The sequence below is a fragment of the Trachypithecus francoisi genome, unplaced genomic scaffold, assembly GCF_009764315.1.
Source record: "Trachypithecus francoisi isolate TF-2019V2 unplaced genomic scaffold, Tfra_2.0 Lachesis_group2, whole genome shotgun sequence".
NCBI lineage: Eukaryota > Metazoa > Chordata > Mammalia > Primates > Cercopithecidae > Trachypithecus > Trachypithecus francoisi.
The window spans coordinates 66,195,013-66,218,677 of NW_022681465.1; the positions used below are offsets into that span (position 1 = coordinate 66,195,013).

General features: G+C 45.3%; 1 protein-coding gene across 5 annotated transcripts in view; it reads left to right on the forward strand.

Moving 5' to 3' along the window:
* PDZD2 (PDZ domain containing 2) overlaps positions 1-23,665 on the forward strand; it is a 493,831-nt gene that overhangs the window by 392,757 nt on the left and 77,409 nt on the right. For all 5 annotated transcript variants that reach the window (XM_033179276.1, XM_033179277.1, XM_033179279.1 and 2 more), the window contains one exon: positions 316-468. In XM_033179276.1, the coding sequence (XP_033035167.1) occupies positions 316-468 (153 nt within the window). The remainder of the gene's footprint in view (positions 1-315; positions 469-23,665) is intronic.

Sequence of the window (23,665 nt, forward strand, 5' to 3'; positions counted from 1 at the left end):
CTGGGAGGCGGAAGTTGCAGTGAGCCGAGATCGCGCCATTGCACTCCAGCCTGGGCAACAGAGCACGACTGTCTCAAAAAAAAAAAAGAAAAAGAAAAACAGCTAAGAATCACATATTCTCTGGGGGAAAAAATGGGTTTGGGTTTAAATTGGGTCCACACCCCTGACCTTTGAGGTAACCCTGCAGACACAGAACATTTACTCCATGTAGTCTTTGTGTTGGGAGCACGTAGCTTGACTCTGCCAGGTTGCCTTCAAGAACTGCTTGGTTCTGGGGAGTAATTCATGGATGGGCCTTTAATTGTGTCCCCATAGGAAAACTCTGCGGAGGACCTCCTCAGGTTAACATCTAAGAGCTTGCCGGATCTGACCAGCTCGGTAGAAGACGTGTCCTCCTGGACTGATAACGAAGACCAGGAGGCAGACGGGGAAGAGGACGAAGGAACCGGCTCTTCTGTCCAGAGAGCAGTAAGTGGCTCTGTGCTCCTGGCTTTCTGTTGGAATTATGTTTTTCTTAAGTCCTGGGCGCCAGGACTAGAGGATAAATGCTTGAGATAGTATGATAGAGACCATGATGGGAAAAGACCCCAGTGCATTCTTTCTGTGTTTTTCTCAGAATCTCTGAGAAAAATCTGTAAGGGCGGTATTTTTCCTTTAAGGAAAAACATGAAATAGTAAACAAGATAAGCAACCCAGGGGGCTGGGCACAGTGGCTCACACCTGTAATGCCAGCACTTTGGGAGGCTGAGGCAGGTGGATCACCTGAGGTCAAGAGTTCAAGATCAGCCTGGCCAACATGATGAAACCTAGTCTTTACTAAAAATACAAAAATTAGAGGGGCATGGTGGTGCATGCCTATAATTCCAGCTACTCAGGAGGCTGAGGTAAGAGAATCATCTGAGCCCAGGAGGCAGAGGTTGCAGAGAAAGCAACTGGATATTGAGTTCAGTGCATATATTAATTTCCAGAATGCTTTATACTATATACAGTGATTTTGCTGTTATACCTTGCTAGTGTGTTTGACAACTACTATTAGTGAATTTAAACTTGGATGGAGAGGTATCTGGTTCAAAGTGGAATGTTAAAATAACCCAAAAAGGCCAGGTGCTGTGGCTCATGCCTGTAATCCCAAAACCTTGGGAGGCCAAGGTGGGTGGATTGCTTGAGCTCAGGAGTCTGAGACCAGCCTGGCCAACATGACGATCCCATCTTCACAAAAAATCCAAAAAAAAAAAAAAATTAGCCAGGTGTGGTGGGCGTGCCTATAGTCCCAGCTACTCAGGAGGCTGAGGCAAGAGGATCACTTGAGCCTGAGAGGTCAAGCCTGCAGTGAGCTGTGATCATGCCACTGCTCTCCAATCTGGGCTACAGAACAAGACCCTGTCTCAAAAAATAATAATATAAGACTCTGTGGTATCTTCTTTGTGTCCCAAATCTGAAAGATGTGTCATTTTTCATGTGAACTCTTATTAGCCCTTGTTCCCCATCTAAACAGCTGTGGGGTAGGCGCCTCTCTCTGCCCCTTGGAGCCCCTTCCTCCTTCCCACTCTCCTGAACCTAGGTAGCATAGGTAAGCACTAGAAAATCAGCTTTGCTTACAGTAGGGCCTTAGAAGATGAAAAACGCATCTTATTTACCACAATAAGCTACATTTAAACGGGGAAAAGTTGCTCTTTGTCTTCTTTTTTGTTCCTGGAAACCTAGGGCTACCAAGCATGGTTGTGTAGGTTGTGGACTGCACAAAGGTATCACTTGTAAGGGTGTACCATTCACATCATAAACAAGCTTTTAGATTTATTATAACCGTTTTCTGAAGGATGGCAGTGTAGGGGCTCCCTGTGCTCTGTGCTGGCACGGCAGTTACCCTCTGCTCCTTGTTTTCCATGGTACAAGAAGGGAAATAATGTGGTGATGCAACAGCAGACTTCAGCTCCAGCACGGCTCCAGCATTCCGACCTTTTCTTACTGTATATCCTTCACTAGCAGTTCTCTAGCCCAGGGGGTTCCTCACTGCTCTCGTCCCCTCCTGTTCCCAGCGTCTGGAGGGCTCGTCCCTGCTGGGCAGGATCTCATTGCTCAGCAGTTGTGCCTGGAGACATCTCAGCCAGCTTTCAGTGGAAAGCTAAGTAAGTCCCGGGTCTGCGGCAAGGACAGCCCTGCAGCACATCTGCACCCCCTCTGCTGGGCCTCCAAGCCATTGACGGAGCATAACAGCTCTTTGTAGAGAGTTTACAAGCACACACATTTTTTTATTTTATTTTATTTTATTTTTTAGAGACGGAGTCTTACTCTGTCACCCAGGCTGGAGTGCAGTGGCGCGATCTCGGCTCACTGAAAGCTCCACCTCCCAGGTTCTAGCAATTCTCCCGCCTCAGCCTCCCGAGTAGCTGGGACTACAGGCGCCCGCCACATCGCCCAGCTAGTTTTTTGTATTTTTTAGTAGAGACGGGGTTTCACCATGTTAGCCAGGATGGTCTCGATCTCCTGACCTCGTGATCCGCCTGTCTCGGCCTCTCAAAGTGCTGGGATTACAGGCTTGAGCCACCGCACCTGGCCACACATTTGTATTTTTAATTGACCTTATATTAACATACTTATGAAACTTGCTATGGTCTTAATGACATAATCATGAACATATCCCTATGTTATTAAAGGGTCTTCTGAAATATGATTTATAATGGCTAATACTCCTTAACATAAAAGTGCCATAATCTGTTTCACCAATGTACTTCACATTTTATATTCAAATTTTTTCAAAATGTAATTTCGTATAGAACATCTTTGCTTTGGCCGGGCGCGGTGGCTCAAGCCTGTAATCCCAGCACTTTGGGAGGCCGAGACGGGCGGATCACGAGGTCAGGAGATCGAGACCATCCTGGCTAACACGGTGAAACCCCCGTCTCTACTAAAAAATACAAAAAACTAGCCGGGCGAGGTGACGGGCACCTGTAGTCCCAGCTACTCGGGAGGCTGAGGCAGGAGAATGGCATAAACCCGGGAGGCAGAGCTTGCAGTGAGCTGACATCCGGCCACTGCACTCCAGCCCGGGTGACAGAGCGAGACTCCGTCTCAAAAAAAAAAAAAAAAAAAAAAAAAGAACATCTTTGCTTCTATATCTCTCTGTGTTTTTGTTTTCTTTTGTTTTTTTTCCACATTTCCTTACATGGCTTATAGCAGTAAAATTGTTTAGTCAAAGGTTTTTTTCTGGAGAGATTATAGTAATTTACACTTGTAGCATAGGCCAGTTCCCACCATCAACAAAAACATGATCTTTAGAAAAGTTTACCAATTAATCACACATTGTTTTATGAGTTTATTACTGTAGTTTTTTCAAGGGAATTCAATGCATTTTGTCATAACACACTGGATTTGGGAAGCTCTGTGTTGCCTTTAAGGGGAAGCTAAGCCTTTCGGCAGTGTTTCGCTGCCAGTGTACCTGTTGTCCTGGCTCTATTTCTGGGTTTCTCTGTCATGTCACCAGAAGCTCTTAATACACTGATCCTAAGCCCATTATCTTCGGTGGAGAAGCCAGCACTGATCTTACTTTGACAATTCTCTCTTCCTTGTGCACCAGACAGGACACCACCTCCACCTCCCTCCCCTTCCGCTCCCCTCACCCCGTCACAAAGCACTCACAGAGGAGGTGGAACAGCCGTCATGCCTGGCCATCACCGAAGCCCGAACACCCATCATTTCTCAGCCATCTCTTGAGCTCTCGCTTCAGCCCAGGGGAACCAGGCCTGAGACAGAGCCCTGCATGGGGCAGGAAGTGTGGGCAGCTGGGAGAGGACATTTTCCAGGCTTCACAGTCTACCAGGGTTAGCCCTGCTGTGCCTTTTAAAAGTGCTGAACTACTGAAAAAATGTTCTTTCTTTTTTAGTTATATGTTCACAATCCATGATTCTTCGTTTCAGCATTTTTAAAAATGAAAGGACCACTTAAAGAAATGTGGTTCTGTGTTAATCAACTGAGTTACAGAAAGCCTTTTATTTCACAGATGATGATGATTAAACCTGCTGCCAAATTCTAGCCAGACATGGACTGTTTTTGCACCTGTATGTCGTGATGTGCTCAGAGCACTTAAGCTGAGCAAATGTAATACAAATGCTGAGGATCTGCCATGCGTCCCCTTACGATTTATTTTTAATGGCTGCAATAAAGAGCAATGAGATTTTCCTCTCAGAAAGCTCCATCCATGCTTAGAATAAAACCATATGGTGAATATCAAGTTTGAGAAGTAGAAGCCAGTGAAAGAGAGAATGGGAACAGGATGGCGAAACCCAACAATCATTTGCGTAATTGTCAGTCATCTCAGTGGGGTCTGGCTTCAGTGACAGGGCTCACTATCTGCCACTCACCCCCACTGTCACCACCACCACATCCAAGATTAAAGACTGCCAGTTTGGTCTCAGAAATATCAAAGTCTAGCCCTTCCCCCACGCCACCCGTGGCCCTGTTCTACCTGATTGGCCGTTCCTTCCTGAGTCTCTCCATTTTCTGCTCTGCAATGACAATTTATTTTTTTTTTTCTTTCTTTTTTTTTTTGAGATGGAGTCTCACTCTGTCGCCAGGCTGGAGTGCAGTGGCACAATCTTGGCTTACTGCAACCTCCACCTCCCGGGTTTAAGTGATTTTTCTGCCTCAGTCTCCTGAGTAGCTGGGACTATAGGCATGCGCCACCATGCCCAGCTAATTTTTGTATTTTTAGTAGAGATGGGGTTTCACCATGTTGGCCAGTGTGGTCTCGATCTCTTTCTTTTCTTTTTCTTTTTCTTTTTTTTTTAAGATGGAGTCTTACTCTGTCGCCCAGGCGGGAGTGCAGTGGTGCAATCTCGGCTCACTGCAACCTTCGCCTCCTGGGTTCAAGCAATTCTTCTGCCTCAGCCTCCCAAGTAGCTGGACTACAGGCACCCACCACCATGCCCGGCTAATTTTTATATTTTTAATAGAGATGGGGTTTCACCATGTTGGCCAGGCTGGTCTCGAACTCCTGACCTCAGGTGATCTGCCCACCTCAGCCTCCCAAAGTGCTGGGATTGCAGTCGGTAGCCACTGCACCTGACCCGACAATTTCTTTTTTTTTCTAGAGAAAGGATCTTGCTCTGGCGGTACACAGGCTGAAGTGCAGTGGTGTGATCATAGCTCACTGTAACCTCAAACTCCCGGGCTCAAGCAATCCTCCCACCTCAGTCTCCTGAATAGCTGGGAGTACAGGTGCACGCCACCACGTCCTGCTAATTTTTTAAGTACGTTTTTTGTAGGGATGGGACGTTGCTATGTTGCCCAGCCTGGTTTCAAACTCCTGGCCTCAAGCGATCCTCCCACCTCGGCCTCCCAAATAGCTGGGATTACAGAAGTGAGCCACCTCACCTGTCCATGCGCAGTGACAATATTTTAAATGAGAATCTGGCATGTCACTTAAATGTTTAAGGTCTCCAATAAAATGAGTGGCACATGCATTGTGATTATTGGCTATTCAAAAAAAGTATGTGTTCTTTCTCAAGTGTAATTTCTTTGGAAAAGAAAAGAGATTTTTCATAAGAAAAATCTTATGTTCTAGCCTTCTGAGAGAGAAACTTTTTTTAAAGTTTTTTTTTTTTTTTAAGTTCTCTTTAATGAAGAGGACGAGTTTCAGTATAATAGGATGTGAAATGGGTGATACTTATTAAGTGATTGGAGCCTGTCTCCCTTTTTATATTTTTAACAAAGAAGAAAAATGGAAGTAATGGTTGTCTTTGCCAAATTTGCAATTGTAAAGCTCAGCTCATTGTTTAGCACATCAATCAGGAGACCCGTATCCGGCTTCCTTTTCCATCAAGCGAATCAGTTCTAACATTTTGGAATCACAAGTTTGGAAAAATCTTGGGAGAACTTTTGGGTGATTCAGGTTTTAGAAGGAATAAAGGACCTGTTTCTTACAAGGAAAGAAGAGCAAAGCAGGACCTTCCGATTCTGTGAGTCTGATAGGGGTGTTTGATTCTTTGTTGGTGAAACTGCCAGGGGTATGGGAACCTGAAAGCCAGTGCCCTCGAGTGTAGATATGAGGCCTGTGGAAAGAAAGGAGAGGACCTCTTGTGTTTTATTTGGACTGAATAATTGATCAAGTGTCTGCTCTAAATGTTTCCAAATGTGTCCAGGCAGTAAGGACTTTTGTTACAGCATCTGAATGTATCATTTTTGGTTGATTCATAGTGTCCTAGATGGGAAACTCTCTCTTGTTTCGGGGTTGACCTGGTTTTTTCTGGCAAATTGAACTTAGAGTCTAATACAAAGAACAACGAACACCAAGGATGTAAACCTGTGATTAGCATTAAAACAGAAAGACACAGAGTCTGACTGCAAGGCAGATCTTGAGACTAGAACTGTTCATGCTGAGAGACACCAGCACGGAGCTCTCTGCATCTGAAGGGAGCGCATGTTCTTCCCCTGAGGCCTTAAGGTTAGAGGGTCACCACTTAGGCTGCTTCTGTGGGCAGCGTGGGCTGAGCCTAACAGTCTCTCTGAGCCTGTTAATGTCATCCTCCATGAGTGGAGGCTCCGTGGGGGCAGGGTCCCTGTCAGGTTTGCTCACTTGCGTCTCCCAGGTCCTCACTGTCACTGTGTGTGTATGAGATAGATGGATGGACAGATGTGCAGATGGGCAGATGGTTGTGTGCCCTCTCACCATCCCTTAATGCCCCCTGCATACCTCTCATCGTAAGGTTTGGTCGCCTTCCACTGTCTTTCCCAGCATACCATGAATTTAAAATGGCCTGGGCTGGGCACAGTGGCTCATACCTGTAACCCCAGCACTTTGGGAGGCCTAGGCAGATGGATCACTTGAGGTCAGAAGTTTGAGACCAGCCTGGCCAATATGGCCAAAATCCCATCTCTACTAAAAATACAAAAAAAAAAAAAAAAAAAAAGCGTGATGTGGTGACGACTCACACCTGTAATCCCATCTGCTAGGGAGACTGAGGCACAATAATCGCTTGAACCCCAGAGGCGGAGTTGGCAGTGAGCTGAGATGGTGCCACTGCACTCCAGTCTGGGTGACAGAGCCAGACTCTTGTCTCAAAATAAATAAATAAATAAATAATAAATAGTTTAAAATGGCCTTGGCACATAGTAGACATTTGTTTCTGTCCCCAGGTGAGAGAAAGTCTCTCTGCTCCTCCCTTCTGGGAATTTCTGTCTGGGATAAGAGTATCAGTGATTTAGACATCATTTTTTGAAGTGTAACATTGGGAGAACACAGTGTCCCCTCCCTTAAAATAGGATATTTGTAGTAGCATCTCATTAACAGATAAGTAGATTTCTTCCTTTTTGTTTGGTTAAGGTTAGAAACTTGCAAGCAGCTAGAGGGAATTTAGGACTTGGTTTTTAATGAATCAGCAGCAAAAACAAAGGATTAAACATCCCAGGGGGAGTTGGTGAAGAAATAAGTGGGATATAAATGAAAAGACCAAAAAGGCACCAGGGCAAAGAGCCCAGAACTGTGAGTGTCAGAGATGTGGGTTGTGGTAAACAACCATAAAGTGTCAGAACTGCAGGGAACCTTGGGGAGTAACTGGTCCCAACCTCGCATTTTACAAGCTGGAGATCTACAATGAGAAGGAAGACCGCAGGGCTCCACTGATAGCAAACTTGTTCCCCTGGAAAAGTCACATTATAGCTCAAGGCAGCTGTGAGGGGAAAAAAAAGAACCAGGAAAAAGAGATGAATGCAGTGCAAAGAGTTCACAGACATCACTGAAATGCAGAAGGATCACTGTTTATGCAAAAGCATGAATGGCGCAGGGAGCTTCCACACTCTGGCATCCGGCTGGTGAGCTCTGGAGAGGCCTCCTTGGCACGTCTGAGTGGAGTAGGGCCCAGGAGCCTGTGTTTCTGGTGATTCTGATGCTCAGCGAGATTATAAAAAGTGAAAGTGGCAAGGCTTCTAAGAGTCTTCTGGCTAGGAGCTGGGCGATGCCCAGGGACCTCTGTGTGCAGGGCGTTGAGACAAGGGGAGGTTTTAGGCCCCCAACTGTCTCCCTATTTTCCACAGTTCAGGGACAGAGGCAGTGAGGCCAAGGTGTTTGTGGTGCTCGTGGGAAACTTAGCAGCACAGATCCCCCAGCCTGCCCCGGATCCTCATGAGCACAGACTGGCTTGCACATCATTGTTCTCGTTGCCTTCCCAGACACCGGTTCCTATTATATAGACCGGAGCTGCTGATGCAGAAACTGCCTCATTCTCGGCACCCGCAGCAGGCGGCCACACATGGCGATCCACAGCTCCCCGAGTTGTGCATTTTCTCCCCACTGCTCCAAACTGTGAACTTCTCTCTCTCCCCCGCCTTAGCCTGGGACTTCCCCAAGTAGGTCTCAGTTCACTTAGATGTTCTTTAAGCAACACTTCAGCTGGCACAGGACATAGAAAAGGTTGCTTGAAACTCAATGCCTTATGTCGGATTGCCAGAGCAAGATAGGAAAGACAAGACGGCAATGATTGCTGGTCTAAGAAAATAAGATTTACATTTGGGAGTGGTTTTGTTTGGTTTGGTTTTATATTTAAGAAGATGAAGTGATTATTTAAGTGGGTGGAGGAAGAAAGGAGATAAGAGTAATTATTTGGCCAAGATGAATTGCCTGGAAAACTGCTGACGTTTGAATTAGGCTTACTCCCGTGGCAAACTTTCAGGGGCCTGTTCCAACTGGCTACCTGGCCTTGCTGCATTTTTATCTAAGCAGTTTGCAGTTCTCAAGGAGGTAACAGCTCATGTCATTTGCATAGAAAAGTCTTTTTTTTTTTTTTTTTTTTTTTTTGGCAACAGGGTCTCACTCTGTTGCCCAGGCTGGAGTGCAGTGGCACAATTATGGCTCACTGCAGCCTTGACCTCCTGGGCTCAAGAGATCCTCCCACCTCAGCCTCCTGAGTAGCTAGGATTATAGTTGCATGCCACCATGCCTGGCTAATTTCGTCTTTGTATATTTTGTAGAGATGGGGTCTCCCTGTGTTTTCTAGGTTGGTCTCAACCTCCTGGGCTCAAGCAATCCTCCCGTTTCGGCCTCCTAAAGTACTGGGATTACAGGCGTGAGCCACGTTGCCCAGCCAGGAAAGCAAATATTGTATTTTACATAGATCCTCAAAGAGCAGTGGTCTCCATAATAGAACAGGCACACCCAGAGGAGAAACCAGATGATTTCTCGGGGTGTGGGAGGAAAATATTAGAACATATGTAGGTCTTATCATGTTTTAGATTGTTTTGTTTTATGGTACATGCAGACATTAGTATAGTAGTATAGGTTTAGAATTTATGAATCCATGTTAGGAGTGCTTGATGGCTTCCCAGCTTAGAAAGAGTGACATCATAGCACAGAGCATTAGGAAATACAGTTAAAAAAATTTACTTAGTATGCAGTCAATTTTATTATCGTTCTTTGAATTTGAAAAATTCTTTTCAGATTTCAGTGAAAATAAAATATGAATCATTGGAGCATATAATAAAGTTTCTTTGCCCTCAAGTTAATTTTCATGAACATAATAGGTAGAAGTCATGTAATGACTTTCTAACGGGAGGTAAGTTGCTTCCTGTCTTTGCGCATTTCATTACAGTGTTCCAAGATGCCTTCTCACCCCCATTCCAAATTTTCCTCTTATTTGTAACACTGCTATTTAGTTAATTTTGGTTTATATATCTTTAAGGGGCTTATGTCTGTGGTCCACACGTTGAAATGTAAAGTAGAATATACACACATTATATATATATATATATATTTTTTTTTTTTTTTTTGAGACAGAGTCATTGTCTGTCATCCAGGCTGGAGTACAGTGGCACAATGTCAGCTCACTGCAACCTCTGCCTCCATGCCTGGCCAATTTTTGTATTTTTAGTGAAGACGAGGTTTCACCATGTTGGCCAAGCTGGTCTCAAACTCCTGACCTCATGCTCCGCCTGCGTCGGCCTCCCAAAGTGCTGGGATTACAGGCGTGAGTCACCGTGCCCAGCCAAAATATAATATATTAAGACTCAAAGGAAGATGGCTGTTCAGAAATGAAACTGAAATAAACATTTCTTCTGCCATAGACAAAACGATAGCAATAACTACAGGAGGTGAGAACAGGGTAATGTGGCTCATTTTTGCACCATATATCTCAGGATAACTCTGTTTATGAGCTTCGCTGAGCCTTTAAGGTAACAAAAATCCTTGAGATGTATCTTCTGAGACTGTAATGTAGGTAATGTTGCTGCATTGTCAGAATCTTGCTCTTAAGAGGAAATGGAGATCCTCTCTTAGTTTCAATTTCAGTTATTGTGCTGGATTATAGGCAAATGACAAAATGATCTTTTTTTTTTTTTTTTTTTTTGGAGACAGAGTCTTCACTGTCATCCAGGCTGGATGGAGTACGGTGACGGTGGCATGATCTTGGCTCACTACAACCTCTGCCTCCCAGGTTCAAGTGATTCTCTTGCCTCAGCCTCCCAAGTAACTAGAACTATAGGTGCACGCCAGCACGCCTGGCTAGTTTTCTGTATTTTTAGTAGAAACGGTGTTTCACCATGTTGGCCAGGCTGGTCTCGAACTCCTAACCTCAAGTGATCTGCCCACCTCGGCCTCCCAAAGTACTGGGATTACAGGAGTGAGCCACTGCACCTGGCCAACAAAATGATCTTTGATGGGGTAGCGGGGGGGACCCACCTTACTTAAAGACTTCATGTGCACTGGAAGATTTGGAATTATTATTATTATTACATTTTCCTCTTTTTAGCCACATCTTATGCAACATGGTAGCACAAAGCCTGAGAAATAAAAACAAAGCAAAATAGAAGAGGTCAGAAGTTCCCCTGTGAAATCCAGGGCAGAAATTTCACAAAGAGATGGAGCGATTTAGGACAAACTCCTCACCCCACCCCCTACTGTTACTGTTTGCTTGCCTCGATGTTTTTTGTTTTTTGTTTGTTTGTTGTTGTTGTTGTTGAGACAGAGTCTCGCTCTGTCACCCAGGTTGGAGTGCTGTGGCATGATCTCGGCTCACTGCAACCTCTGCCTCCTGGGTTCAAGCGATTCTCATGTCTCAGCCTCCTGAGTTCAAGCACTTCTCGTGCCTCAGCCTCCCGAGTAGCTGGGATTACAGGCGCCTGCCACCATGCCTGGGTAATTTTTATATTTTTTGGTAGAGATGGGCTTTCACCATGTTGGCCAGGCTGGTCTTGAACTCCTGACCTCAAGTGATTCACCTGCCTCGACCTCCCAAAGTGCTGGGATTATAGGCATGAGGTACCGCATCTGGTCTCCTCACAGAGACTTTCTAACTCCTCCAAGCCTTCAGTCATCTCCCCTTTCTCTGATTGCCAGTTTTACCTGTTTCTCACATTTTAGCACTTAGAACGCCAGCTCCTGGTTTGTAAATGGGCAGGTGTTTTCCAAAATTTGTTGGTAAAGCTTTTGTTTGGATATTCAAATTTATTTCCCCTTGAAACAAATATATCTACTCAGTAAATATCTGTGGAATTATCTTTTGAGCTATGAGTAGCAAAAAGGTGGCCTTCGTGTCACCCACCTACCCCTCCTCTTTAGCTCTCGGGGCAGACATCTGGAATTCTTCCTAGCACTGTTCCTGCTGATACCAGATACAACCGCAGTAGTTCATAACATGACCCTGCAGGTGTCCACAACCAAGCCATTGTACGAATCAATGCTGGATGACGGCCAGCCTGACATCTCCGTCCACACTCCGAGCACTGTGCTGGATGCTTCGGGGACACAGAGGTGGCAGACCCAGTTTTGTTTCTTCTCTCATGCCATTTTTTATATTCCATAATGAATTATGATTATTTCTGTACTTTTTTCTTTTTTCTTCTCTTTTTTTTGAGGGGGGAGGACAGAGTCTCACTCCTGAGCAGGCTGGAGTGCAGTGGTGCGATCTGGGCTCACTGCAACCTCCACCTCCCAGGTGCAAGCAATTCTCCTGCCTCAGTCTCCCGAGTAGCTGGGACTACAGGCACACGCCACCGCGTCCAGCTAATTTTTTTTTTTTTTTTTGTATTTTAGTAGAGACGGGGTTTCACTGTGTTGCCCAGCCTGATCTCGAACTCCTGAGCTCAGGCAATCCTCCTGCCTCGGCCTCCCAAAGTGCTGGGATTATAGGCATGAGCCCCCACACCTGGCCATTTCTGTACTTTTCATATTCCCCTTTTCAGCATAATGAATCCTCAGGGAGTCATGTGCAGTACTGACCTTGAGAAGAGATCTGATTCTTTCCGGGGATCAGCAGCGGGTCAATGGATGGGTGGCGTTTGACTATTCCATAGGACTTCCACAGGAATGCCTGCAGAAACTGATGACATTCTGGAACAGAAAAATAATGTACAGAAAAAATATTTCCTCAAATAGGAAATTTCAAAGTCCATCCAGAGAGCCACAAAGTCTATTAAGCCCATGCTTCTAGTTTCAGACTGTGGAATTTTGACTTCTTTTACAAGGAAAGTGACTCACAGATGGCTTTTCAGTTGAGTGACAGGGTCAGAGTTTTTGAGATGACTCAAGCCACGGGGCAGAGGAGGAGTGGGATTGAAGAAAGGCAGGATGGAGGTGGAGAGATGGATTTGGAGGCCTTTGCTCTACCTAACCCCACTGCGAGGTAACCAGAGCCTGTGCTGCAGGCGTGATGGTCATGAGGATGGAGAGGTGGGAAGCTATGTGAGTGACAGCACCTGCCAGTCGGGGTGCTGACTTCTGGGAGCAAGGGCCTCTTGGCGTGGAGGGAGAGGATGAAAAGAGTTTCCTTCCCTTTTTTCCTGAAGGCCGGGCTGGCCTTATGCAGTATTTTGAATGGGGTTCTATTTGCCTTTGAACCCTTGTGCCATCCCCTCCTGCTCACTGGATGCTGGCTGTCTTGACAGGCCCCCTGGAGCCTAGAGCCCTCATCCAGGTCTGAACTCTCCACTGAGGTCGCCACTGTCTCCCCTCCCAGACAGCCTCTCCTTCCTCCTCCTCCAAGCCACATTCTCTCATTTCACCACCAACAACAACCCAAAAGACCAAAAACCAAACCAACCTCTTCCATTTTTCTAAGCAGTGTGTTTGTTAGGAAAGCGATCTGACCTAAAACCTATTTAAACAGTGGCAGATGATCCTGGGACACTTAGCAAAGTATGTACATTTTTAAAAGAATCCTTGTTACTTTAAAGAGTTTATCTGTATCATTTAAAAATGAAATTTAAAGATAAAATTACACAGAACCCTGGATGACAAGGTTGCTTTTAGAGGAAATACCGTGCTAGCTCCTTCCCTAAGATGTCTCTCCCTGTCACTTCCTTCCCTTCCACTTACTAAGTCATATTTCTGAAAATTCTCAAGTCTTCATAATGATTCTGGGTACAGATGGCAGTGGGGAGATGGGTAGGGCTAGAGTATGAACTATTCCTAGACAGTAGCCCCCCTTCTCCAGAGTTTTGCTTCTTGCAATTTCATTTATCCACAGTAAACCTCTATCAGAAAATATAACTCCAGAAACAAACAATTCGTAAGTTTTAAATTGTGTGCCATTCTGACGAGAGTGGTGAAATCTCACGCTGTCCTGCTCTGTCCCGCCTGGGACATGAATCACCCCTTCATTCAGTTTATCCACGCCGTCTACACTCCCTGCCCGTTAGTCACTACGTAGCCAGCCCCGTGATCAGATCAACTGTTGGGGTATCACGGTTCTTGTGATCAAGCAATTGTATTCTACTTCATGATTGCCCCATAGTGCAAGCGGTGATGCTGGCAATGCAGATACGCCAAAGAGAAGCCATACAGGGCTTCCTTTCGGTGGAAAGATTCTTGAGGAAGGAAGGAAAAGTCATATGCTGAGGTTGCAAGATCTGTGGTAAGAACAAATCTTCTATCCTTGAAACTGTGAAGAAGGAAGAAGAAATTCATGCTAATTTTGTCATCACCCCTCAAGCCGCAAAAGTTACAGCCACAGTGCATAAGTGCTTAGCTAAGATGGAAAAGGCATTAGATTTGTGGGTGGAAGACGTGAACAGAAACATGTTCCGATTAATGGGGCCAGGTGCGGTGGCTCATCCCTATAAGCCCAGTACTTTGGGAGGCCGAGGCGGGCAGATTACCTGAGGTCAGGAGTTTGAGACCAATATGGCCAACATGGCAAAACCTCGCCTCTACTAAAAATACAAAAATTAGCCGGGCGTGGTGGTGCACTCCTGTTATCCCAGCTACTCAGGAGGCTGAGGCAGGAGAATCGCTTGAACCCAGGAGGTGGAGGTTGCAGTGAGCTAAGATTGCGTTATTGAACTCCAGCCTAGGTGACAGAGTGAGACTTCATCTCAAAAAAGAAAAGAAAGAAACGTGGGGTTTGGTACATACCCCCCATGGATGGGGGCACTGTTGTAGATGAGGAGTTACAACTGAAGGGCCAGATAATAAGTATTTCAGGCTTTGCTAGCCAAACAGTCTTTGTTGCAACTGCTCACCTCTGCCTTTGTGCTTTGAAAGCAGCCATAAACAATAAGTAAATAAATAGGCATGACTGCGTTCCAGTAAAACCTGACAAAAACAAGTGCTGGGCCCGATTTGGCCCCCAGGCATGAGTTTGCTGAGCCTGCTGCGGGTGATCATTTGTGAGCCTGGAACAGCCTTTTTATTCCTTCCTGTGGGCTCACCAGCGTCTCGGCTTTCCCAACAGATTATCTTCAAGAAGCACCTGCCCTTAGAAATACATGTCAGCAAAACCCATGAACTCAACACTATTCCTATAAAGAAAGGAAGGAAGGAAGGAAGCAGCAAGGAGCTCATGTCGATCTGGGGAAGGCAGCAGCAGGCCAGAGAGTGCTGCCTGGAACTTAACAGTGAGCCCTGGACGGGTGCAGTGGCTCACACCTGTAATCCCAGCCCTTTGGGAGGCTGAGAGCGGATCACCTGAGGTCAGGAGTTCAAGACCATCCTGACCAACATGGAGAAACCCTGTCTCTACTAAAAATACAAAATTAGCTGGGCGTGCTGGCGCATGCTTGTAATCACAGCTACTCAGGAGGCTGAGGCAGGAGAATTGCTTGGACCCGGGAGGTGGGGGTTGTGGTGAGCCAAGACCATACCATTGCACTCCAACCTGGGCAACAAGAGCGAAACTCCGTCTCAGACAACAGTAACAACAACAACTAGTGAGCCCCAAATGTAAACCACGATGCTTTTTTTTTTTGGAAACAGGGTCTCACTCTGTCACCCGGGCTGGAGTGCAGTGGCGCGATCTCAACTCACTGCAACCTCCACCTCCCATTTCAAGTGATTCTCTTGCCTCAGCCTCCCTAGTAGCTAGGATTACAGGTGTCCTCCACAACGCCCGGCTAATTTTTGTGTTCTTAGTAGACACAAGATTTCACTGTGTTGCCCAGGCTGGTCTTGAACCCCTGACCTCAAGTGATCCACTCGCCTCAGTCTCCTAGAGTGCTGGGATTACAGATGCAAGCGACCATGCCCAGCCCCTGATGTCTTACTCTTCATCTAAAACCTGCCTAAATGGCATGCCCAGTTAAAACAATCTTTTTCTGTTACAATAATCCATGTAAGAGTACGACACATTTTCTAAAAGGTTTATCTAGAAAAGAGCCTGGCGTGTTTACTGTTGCTGCTGAATTGGATTTGACTCCATTGCTGTATCAGGGCCCCCTCTGACAGTTCACCTCTTGCTTTCTTTCCTGCCAATTGTCCTGTTTACTACTTTTTTTTTTCTTTTTTTTTTTTTTGGCGACAATGTCTGGCTCTGTCACCCAGCCTGGAGTGCAGTGGGACGATCTCGGCTTCCAGGCTCAAGCTATTCTCCCGCCTCAGCCTCCTGAGTAGCTGAGACTGCAGGCATATGCCACCACACCCAGCTAGATTTTGTATTTTTTGTAGAGACAAGGTCTTGTCGTGTTGCCCAGGCTGGTCTTGAACTCCTGGGCTCAAAGCAATCCGCCCGCCTCAGCCTTCCAAAGTGCGGAGATGACAGGTGTGAGCAACTGTGCCCAGCCCTGTTTACTTCTTAGGGCTCTTTTATATGCCTTTCTTTTTTTAAAAGCCTTCCCACCTCTACTTTTTACATGTCTTGAGGTTTTCCTGTATGCATGTGTATGCGTGCACGCACACACACACCCCTGATTTTGTCATTCTGGTGTTCAAGGTAAAGCATATCATAGTCCCACTTCCAGAAACACGTCCAATGCAATGAACCTGGTAGCCAACCCTGCTAAGAAATGACCCAAGGGTCTACCTTGAGTAGCCAGCCCCCAAATCCAAAGAATAGCTGCAGACTCCATAGTTTTCTCACCCACTAGGTCATGGGACCGCGGCAAGAGTGAGAGAGTTCTACTTCCCAGAGAATGCCTGTTACTACCTTACCTCAATTTGAAATCTGTACTAAGGATGAACACATGCATTCTCTTCCTTGACATCCACATCCCCTGTTTTTTTTTTTTGAGACAGAGTCTCGCTCTGTCGGCCAGACTGGAGTACAGTGGCAAGATCTCTTCTCACTGCAATCTCTGCCTCCTGGGCTCAAGCAATTCTCCTGCCTCAGCCTCCTGAGTAGCTGGGATTACAGGTGTGTGCCACCATGCCCGGCTGATTTTTTGTATTTTTAGTAGAGATGGGATTTCACCATGTTGGCCAGGCTGGTCTTGAACTCCTGACCTCAGGTGCTCCACCTACCTTGGCCTCCCAAAGTGCTGGGATTACAGGTGTGAGCCACCATGCCTGGCCCCCCTGTTACTTTCAAAGAGCTGAGAGTTACTGTAGGACACTATCCTCTCTTGGGAACGTGACACGTACAAACCCACTGCAAGAGGGTCAGTTGTGAGCTAATGACTGATTACATTCCTGTGCCCTTAAAGGTATTGCCTCAACTTTCTAAGGAATCAAGAGATCTCTTTAAATTTGAACGCATAAAAATAATCACTCTCAATGTGTGTTAAGCCCATTCAAATTGTTTGGGGATGATGAATGGGAGGAAACTGGAAATGGGCTTAGCTAGAACAAGGGCAGTATTAATTCATTTGCAGAGCCACAGCCTGAGCGTCACAGTGGACATCAGCTGCAGCTCCCCCCACTCCCAGCTGCATCTGACAACCTCTGATCTATGCACACATGCCCTGCGTGTACCAGAGCACGCCCAGGGTTGACGAGTTTGACTTTTTGGTGTTACTGTTTTTCCTCTTTAGTTCTGAATTACTCTCTTGGTTGGAAAGCAGTGGGTTGAGTGTAGCAGTAGATTCCTGTTTTAATTTCTACATGTAACTTGCAGGCTTCTTGCTACTTTGTGCTGATTTATTGTTGTCCTGAGTCCCATTTTCTGAATGGTTATTCATTCCCATCCCAGGCCTCTCTGATGACCATCTGGTTCTCCTTCGGTCACTCAAACATCTGCCCCAGAGACTTGGAAAATGAGCTTCCTTTGGCAACCTAAAAATAATCTTAGTGTGACTGAAGCCTGAAAGGGAAATCACCGCGTTCCACTGTCCTGTGGATACTGATCAGGGGGATGAGCCAACAGAGCTTCCTGGGGATTTGGAGCTTAGATGTCTTCTGTCACATCTGCAGATTTTTTCTTGTTTTTCAAGTCTTGGGAACCATAAAAACATGGTGAGAACTGGGTGCAACCAGTCCTGAAGTTTTCTTTGGGACTAGGCATGCTTGCACAAAGGAAACGGCTGGAGATAAAAGCCATGGTTTGTTTGTAAGGCTGCAAGAGCTAGCTGAGAAAGACAGAGGACACTCAGGATTGCGACATGATATTAGTCACGGCGTGTTCCAGGAGAGCTCACAAATGCTTTGAAACAAGGTATAGGACATTTCTAAGGACTAGACTTTTAGCTTGGACCCAAGAGGCCTGTCTCATGGGCAATGATGGTTTGCCCTCCACCCCTAGAAGGCGAAATTTGCCAGAAACTAAAACTCAGTCCCCGTGGTATTTCTCATCCAAAATTATTTCCAGCCACATCGTCTAGTGCAACTTTTCAGAGGTTCTGCAATGATATAAAATGTCAGCATCATAATAATGTTCAAATAAATTAAATGCCCTTGTAAGTCATAATCCAAAGATGTTAAAATCTAAAGTAATTAACATCTTGACTTAAATTTCCTTGACTTTTGTGTTTTTAAAAAAACCAAAGCCCTTAATGGCCTCCTTTGATCTCTCCTATTTCTTATTTTGCTCTTTTTTTTTTTTTTTTTTTTTGAGACAGAGTCTCGCTCTTGTCGCCCAGACTGGAGTGCAGTGGCACAACCTTGGCTCACTGCAGCACTCTTTGCCTCCTGGATTCAAGGAATTCTACTGCCTCAGCCTCCAGGGTAGCTGGGATTATAGACATGTACCACCACACCCAGCTGATTTTTTGTATTTTTAGTAGAGATGGGGTTTCACCAGGTTGGCCAGGCTGATCTGGAACTCCTGACCTCAAGTGATCCACCGGCCTTGGCCTCCCAAAGTGCTGGGATTACAGGCATGAGCCACCACGCCCAGCCATTATTTTGCTCATTCTTAGTTAAGGAGATCCTTGGTGCTTGATGCTGGAAAAAGATTATGTTTTTCAGCATCTGCAGTCTGGGCTGTTTTCCACAGGAACAAATAAAGTTTTTTCCAGCTCCAAGAAAACTGAATTCATTCAACAGCAGGTCTCTCATGTGCTTTACTTTTTAGTGATATGCAAATAAATAAAAGTAAGTGGACTCTCAATAGTATCAAAACATTGTCCCCACGCCCTTGACATTTAGAAAACTGAGCCAAACCCCAGTCCCTAGACAGTTGTCCTAGGCAAGATTTTGTTCTTGGGACCTTGTTTAAATTTGCCAAAGGTGGGATCAAGAACTGTAAAAAGAAAGAAAGAAAAATACCTGCGCTTTTCCACAATAGTTTCGTGGATGCTGGCAGGAGACTTGAGATTCCGAGTCAGAGACAAATGACTTTATTACTCATGGCACAGCAGCTAGATTTTGGCTTCTTTAATCCCAGTTTAGGATTGAATCTCAGTTGAGGGCTTCATGTTCACATTTTTTTTTTTTTTTTTTTGAGACGGAGTCTCGCTCTGTCGCCCGGGCTGGAGTGCAGTGGCCGGATCTCAGCTCACTGCAAGCTCCGCCTCCCGGGTTCACGCCATTCTCCTGCCTCAGCCTCCCGAGTAGCTGGGACTACAGGCGCCCACCACCTCGCCCGGCTAGTTTTTTGTATTTTTTTTAGTAGAGACGGGGTTTCACCATGTGGATGGTCTTGATCTCCTGACCTCATGATCCGCCCGCCTCGGCCTCCCAAAGTGCTGGGATTACAGGCTTGAGCCACCGCGCCTGGCCCATGTTCACATTATTTCCCCTTCCACCCGCAAGTCCTGTGGCAGTGACACAAGCTTAGGGGTGTGCACATGCAGTGGATTTGCATCACAGCTGAGGATCCCTGACCATAGGCAACCTCAGTCTTTTATGATGGGCTAGAAGCAGACCTGACCAACCTTTGCACCAGAGGAAGGACCTGTCCCTTCCTCCTGAGACACTTATCTAACATTCAAGACTGTTCCCTTTACAAACATCCCTGGAAAGACAGATAATTCCGTGTAACAACAGCCTCTGTCTGTGTTTGCAAGCCAAGCAGAAATGCAAGAGACCCAGGGAGAATTATCTCCCAATAGGGCAGACCAGAGAGACTCAATAATACCAAGTAAAGGCAGGTTGATGAGGAAAAGATTCTTGGCTTCTCTTAAAGATACCAGTCAGTCTGACAGTTGTCTGGAGTTCACGACCCTGAACTTAAACCCAATTGGCAGGAATCTTCCTCCCAACTGGAGATGGAGGGAAATCAACCCAGTTCTACTTCAAGTGCTTTCTGTGTGTATTCAATAGCTTCTTGGTTTGCATTTTCACTCTGACATAAAAGTAGAGGGCTTCGTGGCATGCTATATTGGGTGTGGATGGTGCCTCTGATGGAGCTCTACCTTCTTAAAAGCAGGAATGTTCAGTCAGTCCTGAGCCACGTTTTCCATTTCCACTGCCTCTTGGCATGGAAGTGCTTAGACTGAAGAAAGCTTCATCTCTCCTTCCACATTTGTTCAGCTGGAAAAACACCCTCTGCAGATTCATGATCCAGACCTTCTGTTGATGATTCTAGAGCTTGTGCCCCTAATGAGCTAGTAAGGACTAATACCTCTGCTGCCTGCTCCTTGAGATTAGTTTTTTCTCAGGTTTTGAGTGCCCCATGGGTCACATGGCATTGCTTTCTCCTACATATTTTGGGGCAGTAATTGGATATGTCTGTAGTGATTCATATCCTTCCCCTTTGGGGAAGACTCACTTGAGTTTCCTTTTTACCTGCTGCTTAAATTAGTTCCATTTCTTCTTTACAGGCTTGCTTGCTAGATTTGGGTGCTTTTTAAAAAAATATTTCTACTCTTTACATTCTGACTCAGACCTTTTTTTCCTAACATACTAATGTAGATAATAACATACAGGGCCTGTCACTGTGAAAGAGATGAAATCAATCAATGACTCTTCTATTTAGTGAAGTATCCATTGTTCAAATGCATGCTGACCACCACTGGCTCTGCGTTAGCGAACTCCACCTAGGAAATGTTCTCCTATCAGACCAGCATCAAGTTCTGGCCTATTCTCCTCCCACCAGGCCCCGTCCCCTTGGTTTTTCTCATATTTACTCCCTTTAGAGTGCTTCATTTCATGCATTTCTCAGCCCACTTTCATCAGAGCAATGAGCGATAACTGTGTTCCTTCAGAGTTTACTGAGGATTTTTTTCATTCTTCTCAGTCTTCCTTGAGGTTTTGCCTTTTAATGTGTCCACGTATGCCGATCTCTCTTGGGAGAGCTGTCCCAGATCATCCTTCTGAAGCTCTTCCTCTGCAGTCTTAAAATCGTTTCTCTCATGTTTTCTGGGCCTGGGATTCTACTCTCTTCCCTGTGGTTTTGACTGTCTTAGGTAGACTTCTTCAGGTGCCAGTCACCCCCACTAATTTAGGAATAACAAAGCATCTCCCTACTTTCGTGACTCCCTCTTTAAGATAGGAACCATCAAGGGTCTTTTCCATACATCACTGTGCTCTGGGACTTCACAATCCCAGGTTACTCATCAGACTGTGGAACCTGTTGTCTAAGATCATCTCTTTTAAGGAAGTATCCCTTTTTTCTCTAGTTAGTCATCACGTATTCCTTTATTTTCTATTTTCCACTGCTCCTATTCTGATCAGAGGACCAGAGCATGTTTTCAGATCCTCCTTGTTCTTGTGCGCAAACCTGATTTCTAAAAACTGAGCATTTCAGACACATGCCTTTAAAATGCCTTTTTAGCTGTGAGTTTTGCAGTAATTTTATTAAAGGGCTTTTTTTTCCCCGTCTCCAAAGAAGATGGCATGTCTTTGGATTTCCATTGGGTTTTCTTTATTCTTTAATGAAATCTGCCACCTCTCCATGGGTATGAAGTTGAGATGTATATCTCTACAGTCTAGAGCTACAGTCTATGTAATCATCAAATCTGGAGGCACCTCACTGAGACCTGGGGGGAGAAAGCTTGGGCCTTTTTATTTTATTTATTTATTTATTTTTTTTTTTTGAGACGGAGTCTGGCTCTGTCGCCCAGGCTGGAGTGCGGTGGCCGGATCTCAGCTCACTGCAAGCTCCGCCTCCCAGGTTTACGCCATTCTCCTGCCTCCGCCTCCCAAGTAGGTGGGACTACAGGCGCCCGCCTCCTCGCCTGGCTAGTTTTTTTTTGTATTCTTTAGTAGAGACGGGGTTTCACCGTTATTAGCCAGGTTATTAGCCAGGATGGTCTCAATCTCCTGACCTTGTGATCCGCCCGTCTCGGCCTCCCAAAGTGCTGGGATTACAGGCTTGAGCCACCGCGCTCGGCCAATTTTTTTAATTTCAACTAAACCTTACCTATAGTCTTATGATACACATTAGGTACTCTACAATGAATTCCTTTTGAATCCTCATGATAACCCTATAAGACAACTGCAAGGTAATTTTAACCCTTTAAACATAAATAAGATTGTTCCTATTTCACATAATGAAAAAACTGCCTTGGATATCAATCATCAATATGTTATAGGCACAATCCATGCTGCTGCCTATGGCACATGTAAATTGCATTATACTCTGTATCCACCTCCTGTGCTTATTGTAGTTTATACATTGAGCAGAACAAGTTTCCATAAATCACTGATTAAAATATGTATACTCTGAATAGGGAGCAACATGACAGTCTCCCTTATTTGTTGGCTAGTGGGCTACTCAGGTGCAGCTGAGAAGCTTTCATTTCTTCCCTTCTTCATTTCTGAAGTAAACGTGGGGGAGAGCAGAAAGAACTGGGAAGTCGCAGCTTAGTTGTGTGCCAAGTTTCACTGGAGGGTGGTTCCGTTGGCCCAGGGCAGTGGTGAATTCCAGAGACCCAGGCCCTGTTCCCCTTCCATGAACCTGGTCTCTTGTGTTCTTCGTTAGCTTTCCTGTTGATTCTGATGCACCTCAAAGTTTCCCTGGGCCATTCTCAGCCCCTGAGAATCTGCCGAGGAATCAGACCTGTGTAAATCAGTGGCCACGTCAGTCACTTTTACTCTCTCGGTCGTTTCTTGGGCTACCGCTTCCGCCTTCATGCCCACTTCCAGAGGTCCTCTTTCGGCACCTCCTAGGCTCTGGGGGAGCACTCTGTGTGAATGTTCAGCCTTCTCTAATCCACACTTAGGATTCAACTTTCTCAAGTCAGATCCATTGCCACATCATCGTCAGCTTGCTGGTTTCCAGAATTTGTTGCTTTTTTCTTCTGTTTTCTTTATCCTTGTGAATTATGTCTGTCTTTTTGTAAAAAAATATTTTCCCTGTCATGTTAGTGTGGTCTCAAAAGGAAATCAGGAGGAATCTTCCACCTTTAGTCAGAAACCTATGTTATTTAATTCCCAAATGCAGGCCCATTTTTCAGATGAGGACATTGATGCTCAAAGAGGTTGACTGATGTGCCTAAATTGCAGTAAAATGGTATACTCAGGATTTGTGCCCAGGTAGCTGGCCAGATACTCAACCACTGTGTCCCACCACCTCTCTGCAAAATCAGATGCTAAAGATGCTTCTTCTCGCTGCTGTGTATGTTACAGGTGTGGAAAATGATGCAAACAGGAAGGCTCTACCATGGAAATTGGCAAATTCTATGAGACTCCATTAATATAATGGGATTGTTTTGTACTACACTTGATGTTAGCCAAAAGGCCGAGAAGCAATAATGGCATTGTTTTGTAACACATGAATTAGAAACTGCGCATGAATAATAGATTTTATCAACTGATTCGCTGAACTGAAGGCCTTCCAGGAGAACATTTTGCAAATTTCATTTCAGAACAACTAAAATGACATCATTTCCAGAACAGTTTGCTCTGTGCATCGGGAACAAAACCACACACAGAAAAGGGACTCTCTTAAGAGTGTGGACATTTTCAGACAATAGTCACGAAAGTGTAATCAAAATTGCATTTTATATTACTACTTCCTGACATAATCTGGAATGAATGTGTCTAAGCAACCCACTTCCTGTTCAGTGAGTTACAAGTCATCTAATATCACAACAAACTCAATGAAAAATAAGTTTTTTGTTACAAGAAACAGTTCCATTTAAATTCATTCCCCACTGCTAACCCTTTCAGTGTGCTCTGAAATAAAATGTCACTCCTTCCTTGAGCTCAACA